We start from the raw sequence: 16,034 nt of genomic DNA on the forward strand, positions 1-16,034 counted from the left end.
TAAGTGTGAACAACGGAACGTCCAAGCACAGTTTTACCCGCCGCAGAGCCTGCTGGGTAATATGTTAACGTCGGAAACGCGTTGATTGGAGGTCCCCGCGTGTGGAGGTAAAAAGTAGAAACGTAATAAGACTCGGTAAAGACACATAGGTAAACGATGTTGCACGAGATGCTGAGGTCTTAGACGCTCGTGCAGTGTGTTAGTAATACTACTCAGTGTGTATTGTAGTGCTGTTACAAGTAGTGCTACAACTGCTGAATCTGAAAGTGTTTGCTTCAGGTTAAACTCAGTTTAAGCTTTATACAAAGAAAATGAACAAGACTCGTTTACATTGTTTTGTCTTTAATACATATATTTATAAATGTTCCCAACCAGGAAGTTAATAAAAATATTTATATTTGTTTGTGTGTGTGCGTCCGCGCGCGTTGTTTTCTATCGAAGTGGTTGCCCTGACCACAAGTCGGTCAAAAGAAAGACGCTTAATTAATAAATATTTCGGTTTGAACCAAATCACCAGGTTAAAGGCTCATCATGATGTTTGTCGTGACATAATAATGCAACCTTCTCTGTGTCTGTCCACAGACATGTCCGCCTCTCTGGCAGCAAAGAGGGACAAGATCCAGAGAGAGGTGGAGGAACTGGAACGGAGTCTGTCTGTAACCAATGCTGAACTGGAGCTCCTAAGCAGCGGGACAGGTACCCATCTTCTCTCTCTGTCTGTCTTTATCGCGCTCTCTGTTTGCTTGTCTCTAAATAACCTGCTATATCTCTGACTAGATGATGACTGTGATCGTGAAGATGTGGATACCCCAGCGGGACAGGTAGATCTCACAGTAAAACTGTGCATGAATTGAATGAGAGTTCCGACAAAGACACAAAATCTCTGTGTGTGTGTTTTCTTGCATTCAGTCTGCAGCAGGTCTGTTGGCTGAGAGAGAGAAAATCCAGAAAGAGATCCAGAACCTGGAGGAAGTGCTGGGACCACACAGTCCCATCATTGTTTCAGGTACCTCTCTCTGGCTGTCCTGCAGCATGTCTGTGGAGCCTGAATTTATTTATTTATTTTCACATAATCAGAAACTAATGAAAAAGTCACCATGCATTTTATCTGCTAAAATATAATTTACATCAAAAATGAGGAAGGAACCTTAAAGGAACCACACTGGGAACTCTGGTACTTGTTAGAGAATTTAAAAAGGCAAATAAATGTCTCCTGCTTTCTGTCTGGCAGATGATGATTGCAGCATCAGTGAGGAGGTAAGCGTCCATGTCCTTAAGCTGTCAGTACCTCTGTCAGTAACTGTGAAATAACTTTGTATAATTACACTGATTACAGAGTGACCTTGGCCTGTCACCGTCAGTGGACTCATGTCTTCAGATGAACCTCGTGTACCAGCAGGTGGTCCAAGAGACTCTGGACCAGCTGGAGAAACTACTAACACAAAACCAGAAGGAGCAGGTCACTACTAACACACACACAAATACTCAGTCAGTATTAATGCACACAACAGGTCAAAATACAGACATTAGAAGAGTATTAACACACAACCAGAGACATTAGGAGTGTTAACAGACAATCTCAGACAGCATGTCAGTACTAACACATGACTACAGACAGTAGGTCAGTGCTCATATTAAATGTTTTTGTTTGTTTGTTTGTTTGTTTGCTTGTTGTTTTTCTAATGCAGAAGGAGCTGGAAACTCAGCTGTCTGGACAGATCAAAGAGCCTTCCAAACAGCAGCCCACCAACTCCTCCTACCAGCAGCCAATGAAGATGTATCTAGGTCGCTTCCTAAAACCATACTTCAAGGATAAACTGACGGGACTGGTAAGACAAACATGCCCAACAACTGACACAGGGTTACTGTTACTGCAGCTGACCAATTAGGGGCTGTGTTTGTCTGTATGTATTCAGGGTCCTCCAGCCAATCAGGAGGCGAAGGAAAAGGCGAGCAGGATTGCAGGATATCTCGATGACAAGAAGCTGAAAATAAAACGATGTAAGACAGTACAAACTCCCCCCCCCCCCCCCCCTTTTTTTTTTTTTTTTTTTTTTTTTTTTACCCAAAGTGAAACAAACCAAATAAATGTATATAAATAAATGAACATGATAGGTGCATTGTGACACTGTTTAGGCCTAAATACTAGCACTAGCATCTACTCATGCTCATGTAACTAAGACTAAAATGCTGATGTTTAGCAGGTGCATAATTTATGTAATCAACCTGATTTCAGTGATGTTTTTGCAGCACAAATATAAATTAAACAGAATCCATAACGATTTGCGAGTGATTTAAACCATACATTAAATTTGAAATGAATACAAAGAGCATCTCAAGTGCTCAAACACGCAAAAACATTTTAAACAAATTATTAAAAGTTGGGACATGGGCATGCAAATGTAATATGCTTTGTTAATATGCTGTATTTTGGACTATTTGTTTTGTTAAAATTGGTGGTTACAGTAGTGGATACTCATATTAAACATGGCCAAAGTTTCAACAAGGTCTGTAATCCTTATGAGCCAGAAAGCGCAGGCAGACTGCTCCACTTCAAGGTAGCTTTTTTTTTTTTTTTTTTAAAGAGAGAGCTGTAACCTGTGAACATAGAAACTTTTCTATCCTAGAGGCAGTCAAAAGAAAGGTATCTTAATGGGACTAGAGTTAAAACTGCTTGTTTTATTCTAATGAACTGAAGTCCCACTGAAGTTGCTGCACTGATAATAAATAAATAAATAAATAAATAAATAAGGATTATTTTCAACTGTCAGTCAAGAAAATTAGAGCCCAAAAACAACATTGAAGGGATATGAGCATAATAGGTCCTGTATAAGTTCAGACCATTTACCATTTTATCACCAAGTGGTGTTTGTCCCTTCAACATCTCTGATATCTGTGTCTTAGGGGAGAGCTGGCAGAAGACTCTCTTGATCCATGCAGTGTCTAGGGAGAGTCTGAGGAGACTCATCCAGCCCAAACTCTCAAAGTAACATCACGTGCTCTCATCTTTGTTTTTAATTATTATTGATATATATATTTTTTTTTTACTTTACATTTTGTCTGCCTTGTTTTTGTGTCTGTGTTTGTGTGTTTCTCTTTCAGGGTGGACTACCTGAGTCAGAAGTTGCTCTCCGTAGAGGAGGCAGACAGGCAGCTAATCAGAGAGCAGATAGACAGTTTGGAGAGAGAAATCAACTTGCTCAGGTTAGCTGGATATCAATTTTGGACTTCAGTGTTCTTGCAGGGCCAGATGTGTCCATATTTATACCAGAAATGGGAATTGTCACATTATCAGGTAACATCGGAGAGCTCTAGAAGTCCAACAAACAGTTTACGGTCTATGTTGGCACAGCTGACAAATACCCTTAACTTAAAGATCATCTGAGAAGCTTCTTCAGCTCTGAGCTGAAGCCAGTGATTTACCAGAATGTTTTAGCTTGGTTCAGGTTTAGTTTAGTATGGTAAGAAACAAGTATTTAGAATAATGCTAGGCAGTTAACTTTTCTATTAGCCACTGCTACAAATATTGCTATCAATAGCTTTTTATTGTAACAGTCTAATATGTTCAGCAGTTTAAAATGTAACGTGTATCTCATTCTCTGTTCTGAATGGTCAGACAGAAGAAGGAAGAGGAGCTGATTGGTGATCGATTTGAAGAATATGACTGGCAGAAAATATCCAACATTGATGTAAGTTTTGAAAAGTAATTAGTGAATCCGATGACGAATGCAAAAGTGACGGAGTGTTGAGGTGATCACTTCTTTTACCATCGTCCCCAGTTTGAAGAGACGAGGGATGCAGGGGACATCCGCTGTTTCTGGCAGAACTTCCTCCACCCGTCCATTAATAAGACTCGGTGGAGCCAGGAGGAGGTGCAGCAACTGAAGGAGATCAGCAGGAAACACGAAGAGAGACACTGGGAGATCATCGCTCAAGAGCTGGGGGTGAGCAGGAGGGAGCACTGTCTTTTTGTCTGAAATGTGTGTCTATTTTTGATCTCTCTCTCTCTCCCCTCCCCTCCCTCCCAGACTGGAAGAACAGCTTTCATGTGTCTTCAGATGTTCCAGCGTTTTGTCTCGGGATCATTAAAACGTGGCAGCTGGACTCCAGCTGAAGATGATTTGCTGAGAGAGCTGGTGGACAAGATGAGGATCGGGAACTTCATCCCATACACACAGAGTAATCACATCACACTGTTACATCAGTCCGCCTGTCTCTCTGTCATTAATGAGGTGCATGTGCTTGTTTTACATGCCAACACTCTGAAACCTCTTCTGTTCCCAGTGAGTTACTTCATGGAGGGTCGTGACCCTGCACAGTTGATCTACAGGTGGAACCAAGTTTTAGACCCGAGCCTGAAGAGAGGGCCATGGACCAAGCAGGAGGATAAGGTACACAGAGGACTAAGTGGATACACCATAGCAGAGCCACATCAGTGTACAATCAGTAGTGTAAATAGTTCAGAGAGGAAGTACTTGTTTGTGTTCCTGTGATGAGATTCTGCTGCATAAGGTCCCAGTTTGGAACCTACTATGAGTGTTTTTTATATTTGCATATATATATTTGATACATATGATAACATCTAGTTACTGACCGGTCTTTGTCTGTCAGCTTCTGCTACAAGCTGTGGCTCGTCACGGAGAGAAGAACTGGTGGAAGATCAGGTTGGAGGTTCCCGGACGCACTGATGGAGGCTGCAGAGACAGGTAACACTTGACTGGAAGAACAGAACTGAGTTTGTCTGATAATCTGGGTCCTAGTTAAGATGTGTGTGGGGTTGCTTGCAGGTATTATGACTGTCTGAAGGCGGGGACAAAAAGAGGCCCATTCGACAGGAAGGAGAGAGAGCTGCTAGTGGAGCTGGTGGAGAAACATGGAGTCGGTGGGTCACAAACATGCCACAGAGCAGCATATTAAAAGCATGTTGCTGCAGCAGCTTTCACAAAAACACAAAAAATCTGAAATCACAAGCCCAAAATCTTTCCTGCAGCATCTTTTCTGTTTTGACTTATTAACCAAGGAACAGTTTTGACAACAGAATGAGAACATAAATCATTTTCATCAGAATATAAACATTACTGACAGTAGATTTTTATAAAGATTTTATAAACGTATACATCCATCCATCGGTCCGTCTTCTTCCACTTATCCTGAGCCGGGTCACGGCAGCAGCCTAAGCAGAGAAGGCCAGGCCTCCCTCTCCCCGGCCACCTCCTCCAGCTTGTCTGGGGGAACATCAAGGCGTTCCAAGGCCAGCCGAGAGTTATAACCTTTCCAGCATGCCCTGGTTCTGCCCCAGGGCCTCCTCAATGGGACATGCGTGGAACACCTCACCCAGGAGGCATCCTTATCAGATGCCCGAACCACCTCAACTAGCTCCTTTTGATGTGGAGGAGCAGCAGCTCTACTCTGAGCCCATCCTCGGTGGCTGAACTCCTCACCCTATAAACTTATACAGTACTGTGCAAAAGTCGTTAGCAACCCCTTATATTTTAATAGGAAAATGGAAAGTCAGTACAGCAATAAATGGAAATATAGTATACAAGGCCAAAACAGAGTTTGTACACTTTGTAATTGGCCTTTGACCATCTTTATTCTTCAACACAGCCTAAAGTCTCTTTTTTCAGTGTTCTTCAGCTATAGTTCTCCAGGCTCTTTGAAGAACATCCAGAGCTGTTCTATATTTCTACCCTTTGCTCGGTTCTCTGTGAAGATGATCCCACACTGCTTCAATAATGTTAATCTAGGGAGGCTAATCCATGACTGCCCCTGTTCCACACCACTGACTGAAATACCATGGTGGAGTCTCCAGTGTGGTTTATAGATGACATGTCTGTGAAGGTTCAGTCATCCAGGTCATCGTAGACTAAGGAGCTTGGAAAGAAAAGTGTCTGGACTTCTTTGAGTTGCTTGAAGACGTTTCACCTCTCATCCGAGAAGCTTCTTCAGTTCTAAGGATCAATTGGTGGGGAGTCCCAGATTTAAACCTAGTGGGAGTTTTCCCCCCCATAGATGACTGTAAACACTCACTGTTGTACCGCTCACTTGACCTTCCACACAGTGATAAATAAATATGTTTCCACTCTTTGTTTTTCTTTTTTTTTTCTTTTTTTTCTTCAGTGCCCTTCTTGTGTAATTTGGCATACCTCAGCCTTTTCTCCCCATTTCCCTTATTTAAGAACGGCCCTTTCATAGCAGCGTTCTTCTTTCTTTAGCTGCAGCATACAGCAGCCTCCTCCGTCACAACAACCCACTCCGTATCCTTCTTCACTACATCCATGGATGTTTTGTGGTCTTTCTCTTTTCCTCCTGCCTGGCAGCTCCACATTTAACATACTTTAGTGTGATCTGATACCATGAATCTTTAGCTAAATCTTCATCTGCACAGCCATTTTTTTTTTAAATTAATATCCAATGAAAAATAAAACTCTGCACTAAACATTTAAGCAGCTGCAGTGACACACTCTGCTGTCAAGTGTTTGTGTGTTTGAACTCGTGTGTGTGTGTGTGTGTGTGTGTGTGTGTGTGTGTGTGTGTGTGTGTGTGTGTGTGTGTGTGTGTGTGTGTGTGTGTGTGTGTGTGTGTGTGTGTGTGTGTGTGTGTGTGTGGGGTTTTTTTTTCTTTCAGGTCACTGGGCAAAGATCGCAGCTGAGATTCCCAACCGTATCGATGCTCAGTGTATGAGGACATGGAGGCAAATGGCCAAAGCTGCAGATGAGGTACATGACCTGTTGTCTTGGAGGGAGGGAAATGTTGGTGTTGTGAGAGGATTAACATAGCATTACCTGATTACAGTGGGGCAAAAAAGTATTTAGTCAGCCACCGATTGTGCAAGTTCCCCCACCTAAAATGATGACAGAGGTCAGTATTTTGCACCAGAGGTACACTTCAACTGTGAGAGACAGAATGTGAAAAAAAAAAAAAAATCCATGAATCCACATGGTAGGATTTGTAAAGAATTTATACGTAAATCAGGGTGGAAAATAAGTATTTGGTCAATAACAAAAATACAACTCAATACTTTGTAACATAACCTTTGTTTGCAATAACAGAGGTCAAACGTTTACTATAGGTCTTTACCAGGTTTGCACACACAGTAGCTGGTATTTTGGCCCATTCCTCCATGCAGATCTTCTCGAGAGCAGTGATGTTTTGGGGCTGTCGCCGAGCAACACGGACTTTCAACTCCCGCCACAGATTTTCTATGGGGTTGAAGTCTGGAGACTGGCTAGGCCACTCCAGGACTTTCAAATGCTTCTTACGGAGCCACTCCTTTGTTGCCCGGGCGGTGTGTTTTGGATCATTGTCATGTTGGAAGACCCAGCCTCGTTTCATCTTCAAAGTTCTCACTGATGGAAGGAGGTTTTGGCTCAAAATCTCACGATACATGGCCCCATTCATTCTGTCCTTAACACGGATCAGTCGTCCTGTCCCCTTGGCAGAAAAACAGCCCCATAGCATGATGTTTCCACCCCCATGCTTCACAGTAGGTATGGTGTTCTTGGGATGCAACTCAGTATTCTTCTTCCTCCAAACACGACGAGTTGAGTTTATACCAAAAAGTTCTACTTTGGTTTCATCTGACCACATGACATTCTCCCAATCCTCTGCTGTATCATCCATGTGCTCTCTGGCAAACTTCAGACGGGCCTGGACATGCACTGGCTTCAGCAGCGGAACACGTCTGGCACTGCGGGATTTGATTCCCTGCCGTTGTAGTGTGTTACTGATGGTGACCTTTGTTACTTTGGTCCCAGCTCTCTGCAGGTCATTCACCAGGTCCCCCCGTGTGGTTCTGGGATCTTTGCTCACTGTTCTCATGATCATTTTGACCCCACGGGATGAGATCTTGCGTGGAGCCCCAGATCGAGGGAGATTATCAGTGGTCTTGTATGTCTTCCATTTTCTGATGATTGCTCCCACAGTTGGTTTTTTCACACCAAGCTGCTTGCCTATTGTAGATTCACTCTTCCCAGTCTGGTGCAGGTCTACAATACTTTTCCTGGTGTCCTTCGAAAGCTCTTTGGTCTTGGCCATGGCGGAGTTTGGAGTCTGACTGTTTGAGGCTGTGGACAGGTGTCTTTTATACAGATGATGAGTTCAAACAGGTGCCATTCATACAGGTAACGAGTGGGGGACAGAAAAGCTTCTTACAGAAGACGTTACAGGTCTGTGAGAGCCAGAGATTTTCCATGTTTGAGGTGACCAAATACTTATTTTCCACCCTAATTTACGAATAAATTCTTTACAAATCCTACCATGTGGATGCATGGATTTTTTTTTTCACATTCTGTCTCTCACAGTTGAAGTGTACCTCTGGTGCAAATTACTGACCTCTGTCATCATTTTAAGTGGGGGAACTTGCACAATCGGTGGCTGACTAAATACTTTTTTGCACCCCTGTACCTGTGTCTGTAATTCAGCTGGTGGTTCGGAAAAATTCGGACTTCTGGGATCTGGTCTGTAAACGAGATGAAACCAAAATAATCAAAGAATAGTTATAATATTAGGAAACATACCAAATGGTACTTTCATTACACTCCTTATGTTCATTTATTCATTTACTTTATTTAATGCCAGCTTAACCACTGGCAGAAGATAGAATTACAATATCAGCTACATAAATGAGCAATATTCACAAAAAATGTGACAACTGCTTAACTACTTAGGAACCATGGAAACTGAAACAATGACTCTTTTTAACTCTCTGAAAACAGAAATTAGGGTGTGCTAGAAAACCACAGAGGAAACGTGGGGGAGATGAGGAGAAGAAGAAGAAGGCTGCTAAAACCAACAACAACATCAGGAGACGCCTCAAGGCAATAAAAGAAGAAGTGATTAGTGAGGAGGAGGAGGAGGAGGAAGAGATGGCGATAGAATATATGGACAGTGATGATGAGAAGAAAAAGATGAAAAAGACAGAGGTACCAGAAGTGGAGAAACTAGTGGAAGTGCAAGAGGAGCAGGAGGAGGAGGAATTGGAGGAAGAATATACGTTCCCACCCATGCAGGAATGGATTCCAGTTGAAAGAGCCCAACCATTTACTTCCTTGAACTTTCGTCCAGTGGTGTTGGCTTCCTCCAACGAGTCTCACAATGACAAGTTAGTGCGATCAACCATTTTGGGGAAGTCTGGACGCTCTGTAATCATCGGCCCACCTCCCAGGGAGCTGCGATGGGAAGAACGCCACGACAGTGGCGCCATGATGATGGTGTCACCTGACCAGCTCCGAGCCCACTTGCACAATCAAGCACGGAGGTTTTACAGTAGGTCTAAATGTAAGACAAAAACTTCCCAAACCAGCAGGCCACTCTTTATGAAAGGAATGACTGGCCAGGGGGTAGACCTCATGCTTCAGGCTGCAGTGACACCATGGATTGGCAACCTGCTGATCCCAGCCAGCACCAAAAGAATGGCAGAAGATGTCCTGAGGGAGCGAGCAGAGAAGAAAGAGCTTTCTTCAACATCTGTCTTCACGTTGTTCCTCAAAGTCATGAATGTGGATGTCATGGGTTGTAAGGAGATGATAGAGCGGAGGCAAAGCGGGGTGACGTTAATAACTCCACCTTCCAATCCTCCTCCTGGCAAATTTAAAAATCCAAATACTGTGGCAGGAATACTTCAGCGAATGCATTTGGGCATGCAGGAGCCATCTCCGGCAGACAGGTGGTGCAGACAAACTCCTCCTCCTCAGCTGCACCCATCAATTGTTACTCAGGTGCCTCCTAACATCCGGACTCAAGTTGCTCCTTTGTCATTTCCCCAGCCTGCCTCAATTCCTCATTCTGACTCACAGCTGAATGCTGCTTTCTCTCGAGCTCAACACACATCTCGGCATGCAGAGGTCACTATTTCTCCATTTGCTCTTCCTGCTGCTTGTCAGAGGCAGACTACCACTCCAGTTTTTGTGGTCTCAACGCTCCAGAATGTCTCCTCTAGCTGTAACCAACAGGCTGTACCTTTGACCCAAAGCCTCACAGCCTCATTGCCCCCATTCCTTAATCAGCCTATTAGCCCCTCACAAACTGCTGTCCTCTCCCCTCCTGCCTGTTCCCGCCAACTTTGCCTTTCCCCCTCCACCCTAAATCTACCCAGAAAAAAGCAAACAGGGAATCACGAGAGTCAGAATGGGGTTGTACATGCAGGTGTGGAGGGAGAAGTTAGTATGAGCAAGGACAGAAAGAAGACGAATCTCAGTCAGAAGGCCAGAGCTCCACGCCAAGTCACTAAAGCAAAGGTAACATTTTCAGATTTCTCGCAATAAATGATTATACAGAAGTCACTATTTTTGCTTGTTTTCTAGTTGCTTTTATTACAAAAAATATTGTATTATTTATCTTTTAGACTGGGAGTATAACAATTAAAATGCTGCTTTCACTCATGCTCGATTTGTTGTACTTGCAAAGAGACTTAGAAACCATTATCGAGTGAGAAAAGTGTGCTGCAGGGGGGAAAAGGCCTTTATTGAGCCCAGTGGATTTTTTTTAAACTTATGTAATCTAATCATCTAGCCTTTACGAGTCCACCATAACCATGCAAACTTTCCCACACTATTAAGTATACCATTGCACTGCCTGCTATTGTTTGAACTTTTCAGTATTCTGAAAAAAATCCCAGAATTACCTAGAAATTATCGTTTAATATAATTTCAGTCATTGTCATGCATATGTTTCCAAAATATGAAACGACTCGTTCAGTTCAATGTTATTTGTATAGAATAGAATGGAATTCAACTTTATTGTCATTGCACATGTCACAGGTACAAGGCAGCGAAATTCAAGTCAGCTCTTCAGCAACTTCTACATACAGCTTATTTTCCCCTGGCATAATTCTTGAGTTTCTGCTGAAATTCTTCACCATTTTCTTCTTTGTTGCCAGAAGTTTAGCACACAGCATACCCACTCGGGACACGTCATGGTCTCACGATTTCCATTCTCATCAGAATGCCATATAGATCTTGCTGGCTCATCTCTGTCTTTGTTTTGTTTTGTTTAGGCTAAAGTAAAAAAGACGGCAAAGTCTGCTCCATTAAAGATGGCCAGTCCTCCCATCGAGCTGCTACCTCAGACTGTTCACTCCTCCCAAACCACACCTCCTACAGCTCATCCAGTTGATGTTATCCCTTCTTCATTAGTCACATCCCTTCGTCTCACACCGAATGACTCTTCAACTTCTGATAACCTGTCCTTCCCATCACGCCAGTCTGCCACGCCTTCCCACTCTGACGGAGCCATGTCTTCAACTCTAAACTTTAGTTTAGTCCCACTCCCCTCCAGTGTGACCAGCCAACATGCTGTTTCCTCCACTTCATGCCCAAACTCCAGCGACCACAACTACACATTTTTAACACCTAGCCCCACTGAGCATGGGTCTGACTTGAGTCAGCCTTGTCCTGTCCCAAAGCAGCCAGACAACAATGTTCCAGATGGCCAGGCCAGAGGAAAGAAAAGACAGAGGCAAGCAGCAGAAAAGCAGGAAGTGATGAGAAACGAGGACGACCAGTGTGTAGGCAGGACAAGTACAGGTGTGGACGGAAAGCGAATTCGAAAGCCGACTCATAAAGCCAAAGCTCTGCAGGAAGATGCTCAGGCCAAGGTAAGATTACTAGATTCTGTTCTTCATTCCTCATTTAGTCACATAATTACAACAACAATAGCAAAGCATGTACAGGTAGTGTAATCACCTAGTTGACTTTAAACGAGAGTTTCTTAGGTCTCCTTAAAAATCAAAATACCAAACAGCTGCCATCCAAACAGCTGCAAAAGATTTGAAGTTGACGAAAGCAGGAGACCGATGCTGCAGGTCATTAGCTGGTAGTTTTTATTAGCTGGTATCTGTCACCTCTTCAGACTGTCTCCTCTGTGGTCTGTGTTTGCAGGCTGAAGCCAAGAAGAAAAAATCTTCTACCTCATCTCCTCGGCAGAAGCGTTCTCGCGGTGCTTGCTCTAAAGAGAAAGCGAGCACACAGACTCCAGTTGCTGCTCCGGTGCCCAGGTTGCATTTATGTCCGGGTCAGTCGATGTGGTTCATGACTCCTACAGGCCTGGTCCAGCTTTCACAAGCCCCGTCCCAGGGCCTGGAGATGGCGGCAATAAACACTGTCCCTCCTTCCCCAGGGAGTAGTTTAAACCAACACACAGCCACATCACCTGTCCAGCTCGCCACCAGAGGCCTGCGGCCAATTGCACCTAAACTGTCCTCTGGGCCTGTACCGATAACCCTTCCAAATCAACCTCACCCACTTCCTGAGCCACCCGTTTGTAACCCAAGGCCTCTCGCCCCACCCTCAGTGCAGCCATCTGACCTAGACCATGGTCTCTACTCCCTCCCTTTTTGTCCCCCGCGGTCTTCCACTAACTTCTCACCGTTGGGCACAGTCAGAGTGGATGCCCCACAGTCCAGGCCACTGAGGAAGGAGGTGCTGGAGATCGACCCCTCTCTTATATTCGTGGAATCCCCAGCAGCCATAAATGACTGGTTAAGTGGGTCAGGAGGGGTGGTAGTACCAGGATTGAGCTTGTCCCTGCCCTACCTTCCACCCTTTGTCAGCAATCTGAGCATGCTCAGTAGATTGCTTTGTGCCAAGAAGTCCCTAACCAGGTCGTCCCTGCAGCTGGTGCGTGAGGGCAACAAATCCAGATGGCCCCAGACCAATTCCAAGCCTGACAGCAGCACAAAGAACGGCTCCAATGACCCTCCGCCTCAACCTCCACCAGACCTGCCGGACTCCACCTCAGACATCACACCCGCCGAGAAACACCCAGGTAACACACCATATGACCCGACAGCATGTGGTGTCTCCTACGCTCTAAATTCTGTTGATAAAATATTAAGTGCTGGATGTTTAATAATTGGCAGTTTCCTCCAGAGACTTCAGGTTGTTCTGTTTGTTTGTGTCTCCCTGCAGCTTCCCCCGCAGCCACCCCTGTCAGCTCTGACCACCTGGAGCAGCAGGAGAAGAATGAGGAGGAAGAGGAGGAGGAGCTGGTGGCAGCAGTGCGTCAGCTGGTAGCTGAGCGTTTCTCAAATAATCCTGCCTACCAGTTGCTGAAGGCACGCTTTCTGTCTTGTTTTACTCTCCCCGCACTCCTGGCTACCATGCCACCAGTCCCAAAGGTTGAAGCCTGCCAGACCAATCAGGAAGAGGAGAAGGAAGAGGAGGTGGAGGAGGAAGGAGAAGAAGAAGTGGAGCTAAGGAAACTCAAAGAAATGGCAAAACTGAGGAGAGCTGAGGTGAGTTGCGTAGGTTATTCAGGTAGTTTCAACTTCTGTTTATATCACAGTAACACTGACTCTGGCAGCATTCAACTTACTGTGGGCACATATACGGTCATTTGGGAAACAAATTGTTAGCCCCAAATGCCACAAATTCGAGTTCTTCTCCGTAAGGTTTCTATACTTTTATCACATGATAGCAGAAATAGCCAGTTTCTTTATGTAGAAATCTGTCTAAATCTAAAGCAGGGATTTCAAACTAATTTTACATAGTGGGCCATATATAGCCCACTTTGCTTTTAGGTGGGCCGGACCAGTGAAACTAATTTGGTATTGTGTGGATAATAATTGGGCAGCACGGTGGCACGGTGGTTAGCACTGTTGCCTCACAGCAAGAAGGTCCTGAGTTCAATTCCACCATCAGGCCGGGGTCTTTCTGTGTGGAGTTTGCATGTTCTCCCCGTGTTTGCGTGGGTTCTCTCCGGGTACTCCGGCTTCCTCCCACCGTCCAAAGACATGCAGCTTGTGGGGATAGGTTAATTGGATAATCCAAATTGCCACTAGGTGTGAATGTGCGAGTGAATGTGAGTGTGAATGGTTGTCTGTCCCTGTGTGTTAGCCCTGCGACAGACTGGCGACCTGTCCAGGGAGTACCCCGCCTCTCGCCCTATGACAGCTGGGATAGGCTCCAGCGCCTCCCGCTTTATCAATAGGAAAAGCTGTAAAACTCCTCCCAACATCCCTGATCTAAAGGGGAAAAACAAAGAAAAGGATGGAAAAAGAACCTCATTAGTTTCAGTGTGGAAGTTGATGAAAGGACACAAGCTAAAGCAGCAGTGATGCTGTCATTTTGGCTGTATTTGCATGTAAAATGATCACTGAGTGAGAAAGTGCCCTCTGTGCCTCACAGAATAGAGGGAAGTTAGTGTGACTCACATTTGAGTATATTTTTCCTTGCGTGTCTGAGACAGAGAGGTGAAATAAGAAAGTGAATGTCATGCTGGCCACGTAATCCAGGCTGCGATAGCTCAAGTGTATTTAAAATAGGACCATGATAAAAACAAATCTGTGACTATATAGTACTAACAAAATGAACCAAAAAATGTAATTAATAGCAGTAATGGTTATTTTAGGAGTCACATAGTTGTAATTCTGCTGTTCATTAACTCTGGATTTCTGTAGAAAACACTGAAAATACAACAGCTGAGCAAAAATAATTCAATGTGGGTAACCCTGCAGTGACTCATGCAGTCGTGAAGTCTGATCACATCAAAATCCTGTGGTTCAGTAATCAGAACAGAGGCACAAACACACTGAGAAATTTTTGTTTTTGTCCACAGAAATCACTGCAGCTGCTGTGTGACAGCTCTGGAGCTTCAGCCAGTCACTTTTCAGGGATCACAGATGTCACCAGACCCACGTCGGACCAGACCTGACCAGACGAGCAGAAACTAAAGAAAACAGAAAAGGCACTTTCTGGGGAAAATGTGTTCATCTATACATTCAGGTCACATGTTCAGTTCCTCAGGTGAAAATGACTTTAGTATGTAATCGTTTATACATCTGTTTTTATATCTATGAAAACACTTTCCTGGGCGACTTCACAAACAGATACAATGTTCTGTTTTATTAGGTGCATTCAGGGACCCTCAAAATGCAACTTTTGAGTGCAGTGATGATGTTTGGAGGAGTTGGTTTTCTAAGAATGGGAAGCTTAGTTCTTACAGACTGAAGTGAGACTGATGTCTTTATAAAGGATGACTGTGGTCGGCAGGGAGTAAAAGGAACTGAGTGTTAGTGTTGAATATGTGTAGCAACTTAAGAATGAGTTCAAAACTCACTAAATTGCACTAAAAAATGTTTTTTTTGGTTTTGTTTTTTTGCTGCTGCTGCTGCTGCTGAAATTTTTCAGCTTCTGTACACAAATGTTGTTTTATTTTCGAATAAAAAGGTTTGTTTGGAATGAAAAAGCATCTGTGTGTGTGCGTGCCTGTTATTGGAGACAGTGAGGACATGTCTTTTTGCCTCCTGTTTGTGAAATCTGCTGTGACTCTTAGACTTTCATTACTTCTTTTACATGTCCTTGTGTTGGTAAAATTTCAAGACTGAGAATTCTGCTGTGGCACAACTTCCTGTTTCAGTCAGATGATGCTTCCTGTTGGCTGGGAGTGATTCCCCTTCAGACTTCTCTAATCCTTCACTTCTTCCTCTTTTGCATATTTAACACTATAGAGAACTAAAGCTTCTGTCCATCTGTAATCTTTTTTTGTCATGTGGTTTAGGATTTGGACACACAATTTTATATGCACACTCGTAAGCTAACATTAAAACCACCCATTTAATATCATATAGGTCCCCCCCCATGTCTCCAAAAGAGCTTTGACCCATGCCCAGAGAAGGGCTCAATAGTGTGTTCCTCCAGCCTCTGCTCAGTTTGGGGGGGGGGGGGCTTTGGGAGACCGCAGATGTTGAGGGGGGCCACATTATCATAGAGAATAGTGATTGGTCTGCAGCAATGTTTGGGTGGGTGGTAGATGTCAAGACTCGGGTTTTCACAACAGAAAACTAAATTATTACAAGGAGGGGGGAAAAGGCAAATTAAAAAATGATTATTAATGTTCACTGACTTTATTGAAAAAAGCACTTGTTGCTATCTAACATTCACACTCTGATCAACACATCAGGGCTAACTCGGGGTTCAGCCCAAGGATACTTTGGCATACAGATTGGAGCTGCCAGAAAATGAACTGCTAACCTACTTATAGACTATTTGTTTAAAAGAGTGCAGAAACAAGTCCGCTATGTACAAATGTAAGAG

The 16,034-nt window shown here is 43.9% G+C and overlaps 1 protein-coding gene across 3 annotated transcripts; it reads left to right on the forward strand.

Moving 5' to 3' along the window:
- The first annotated feature begins 43 nt into the window (after positions 1 to 43).
- Positions 44 to 15,107, forward strand: snapc4 (small nuclear RNA activating complex, polypeptide 4). 3 transcript variants are annotated; one of them, XM_026187451.1, is made up of 22 exons: positions 44 to 107; positions 583 to 696; positions 778 to 821; positions 910 to 1,006; positions 1,232 to 1,257; positions 1,337 to 1,459; positions 1,689 to 1,829; positions 1,917 to 2,001; positions 2,905 to 2,986; positions 3,103 to 3,204; positions 3,617 to 3,689; positions 3,780 to 3,944; positions 4,029 to 4,179; positions 4,285 to 4,391; positions 4,612 to 4,706; positions 4,788 to 4,882; positions 6,628 to 6,719; positions 8,718 to 10,238; positions 10,997 to 11,596; positions 11,880 to 12,765; positions 12,909 to 13,234; positions 14,557 to 15,106. In XM_026187451.1, the coding sequence occupies exons 2-22, from the start codon at positions 585 to 587 to the stop codon at positions 14,650 to 14,652; spliced, it is 5,019 nt and encodes a 1,672-aa protein (XP_026043236.1). In that variant the 5' UTR covers positions 44 to 107; positions 583 to 584; the 3' UTR covers positions 14,653 to 15,106. The 3 variants fall into 3 exon arrangements, with proteins under 3 accessions (XP_026043236.1, XP_026043238.1, XP_026043237.1); XM_026187453.1 differs by lacking the exon at positions 44 to 107 and adding an exon at positions 127 to 149 and having other exon boundaries at positions 14,557 to 15,107; XM_026187452.1 differs by lacking the exon at positions 44 to 107 and adding an exon at positions 160 to 279 and having other exon boundaries at positions 14,557 to 15,107.
- The last annotated feature ends 927 nt before the right edge of the window (positions 15,108 to 16,034 follow it).

Source organism: Astatotilapia calliptera, chromosome 12, assembly GCF_900246225.1.
Source record: "Astatotilapia calliptera chromosome 12, fAstCal1.2, whole genome shotgun sequence".
NCBI classification, from domain to species: Eukaryota; Metazoa; Chordata; class Actinopteri; order Cichliformes; family Cichlidae; genus Astatotilapia; species Astatotilapia calliptera.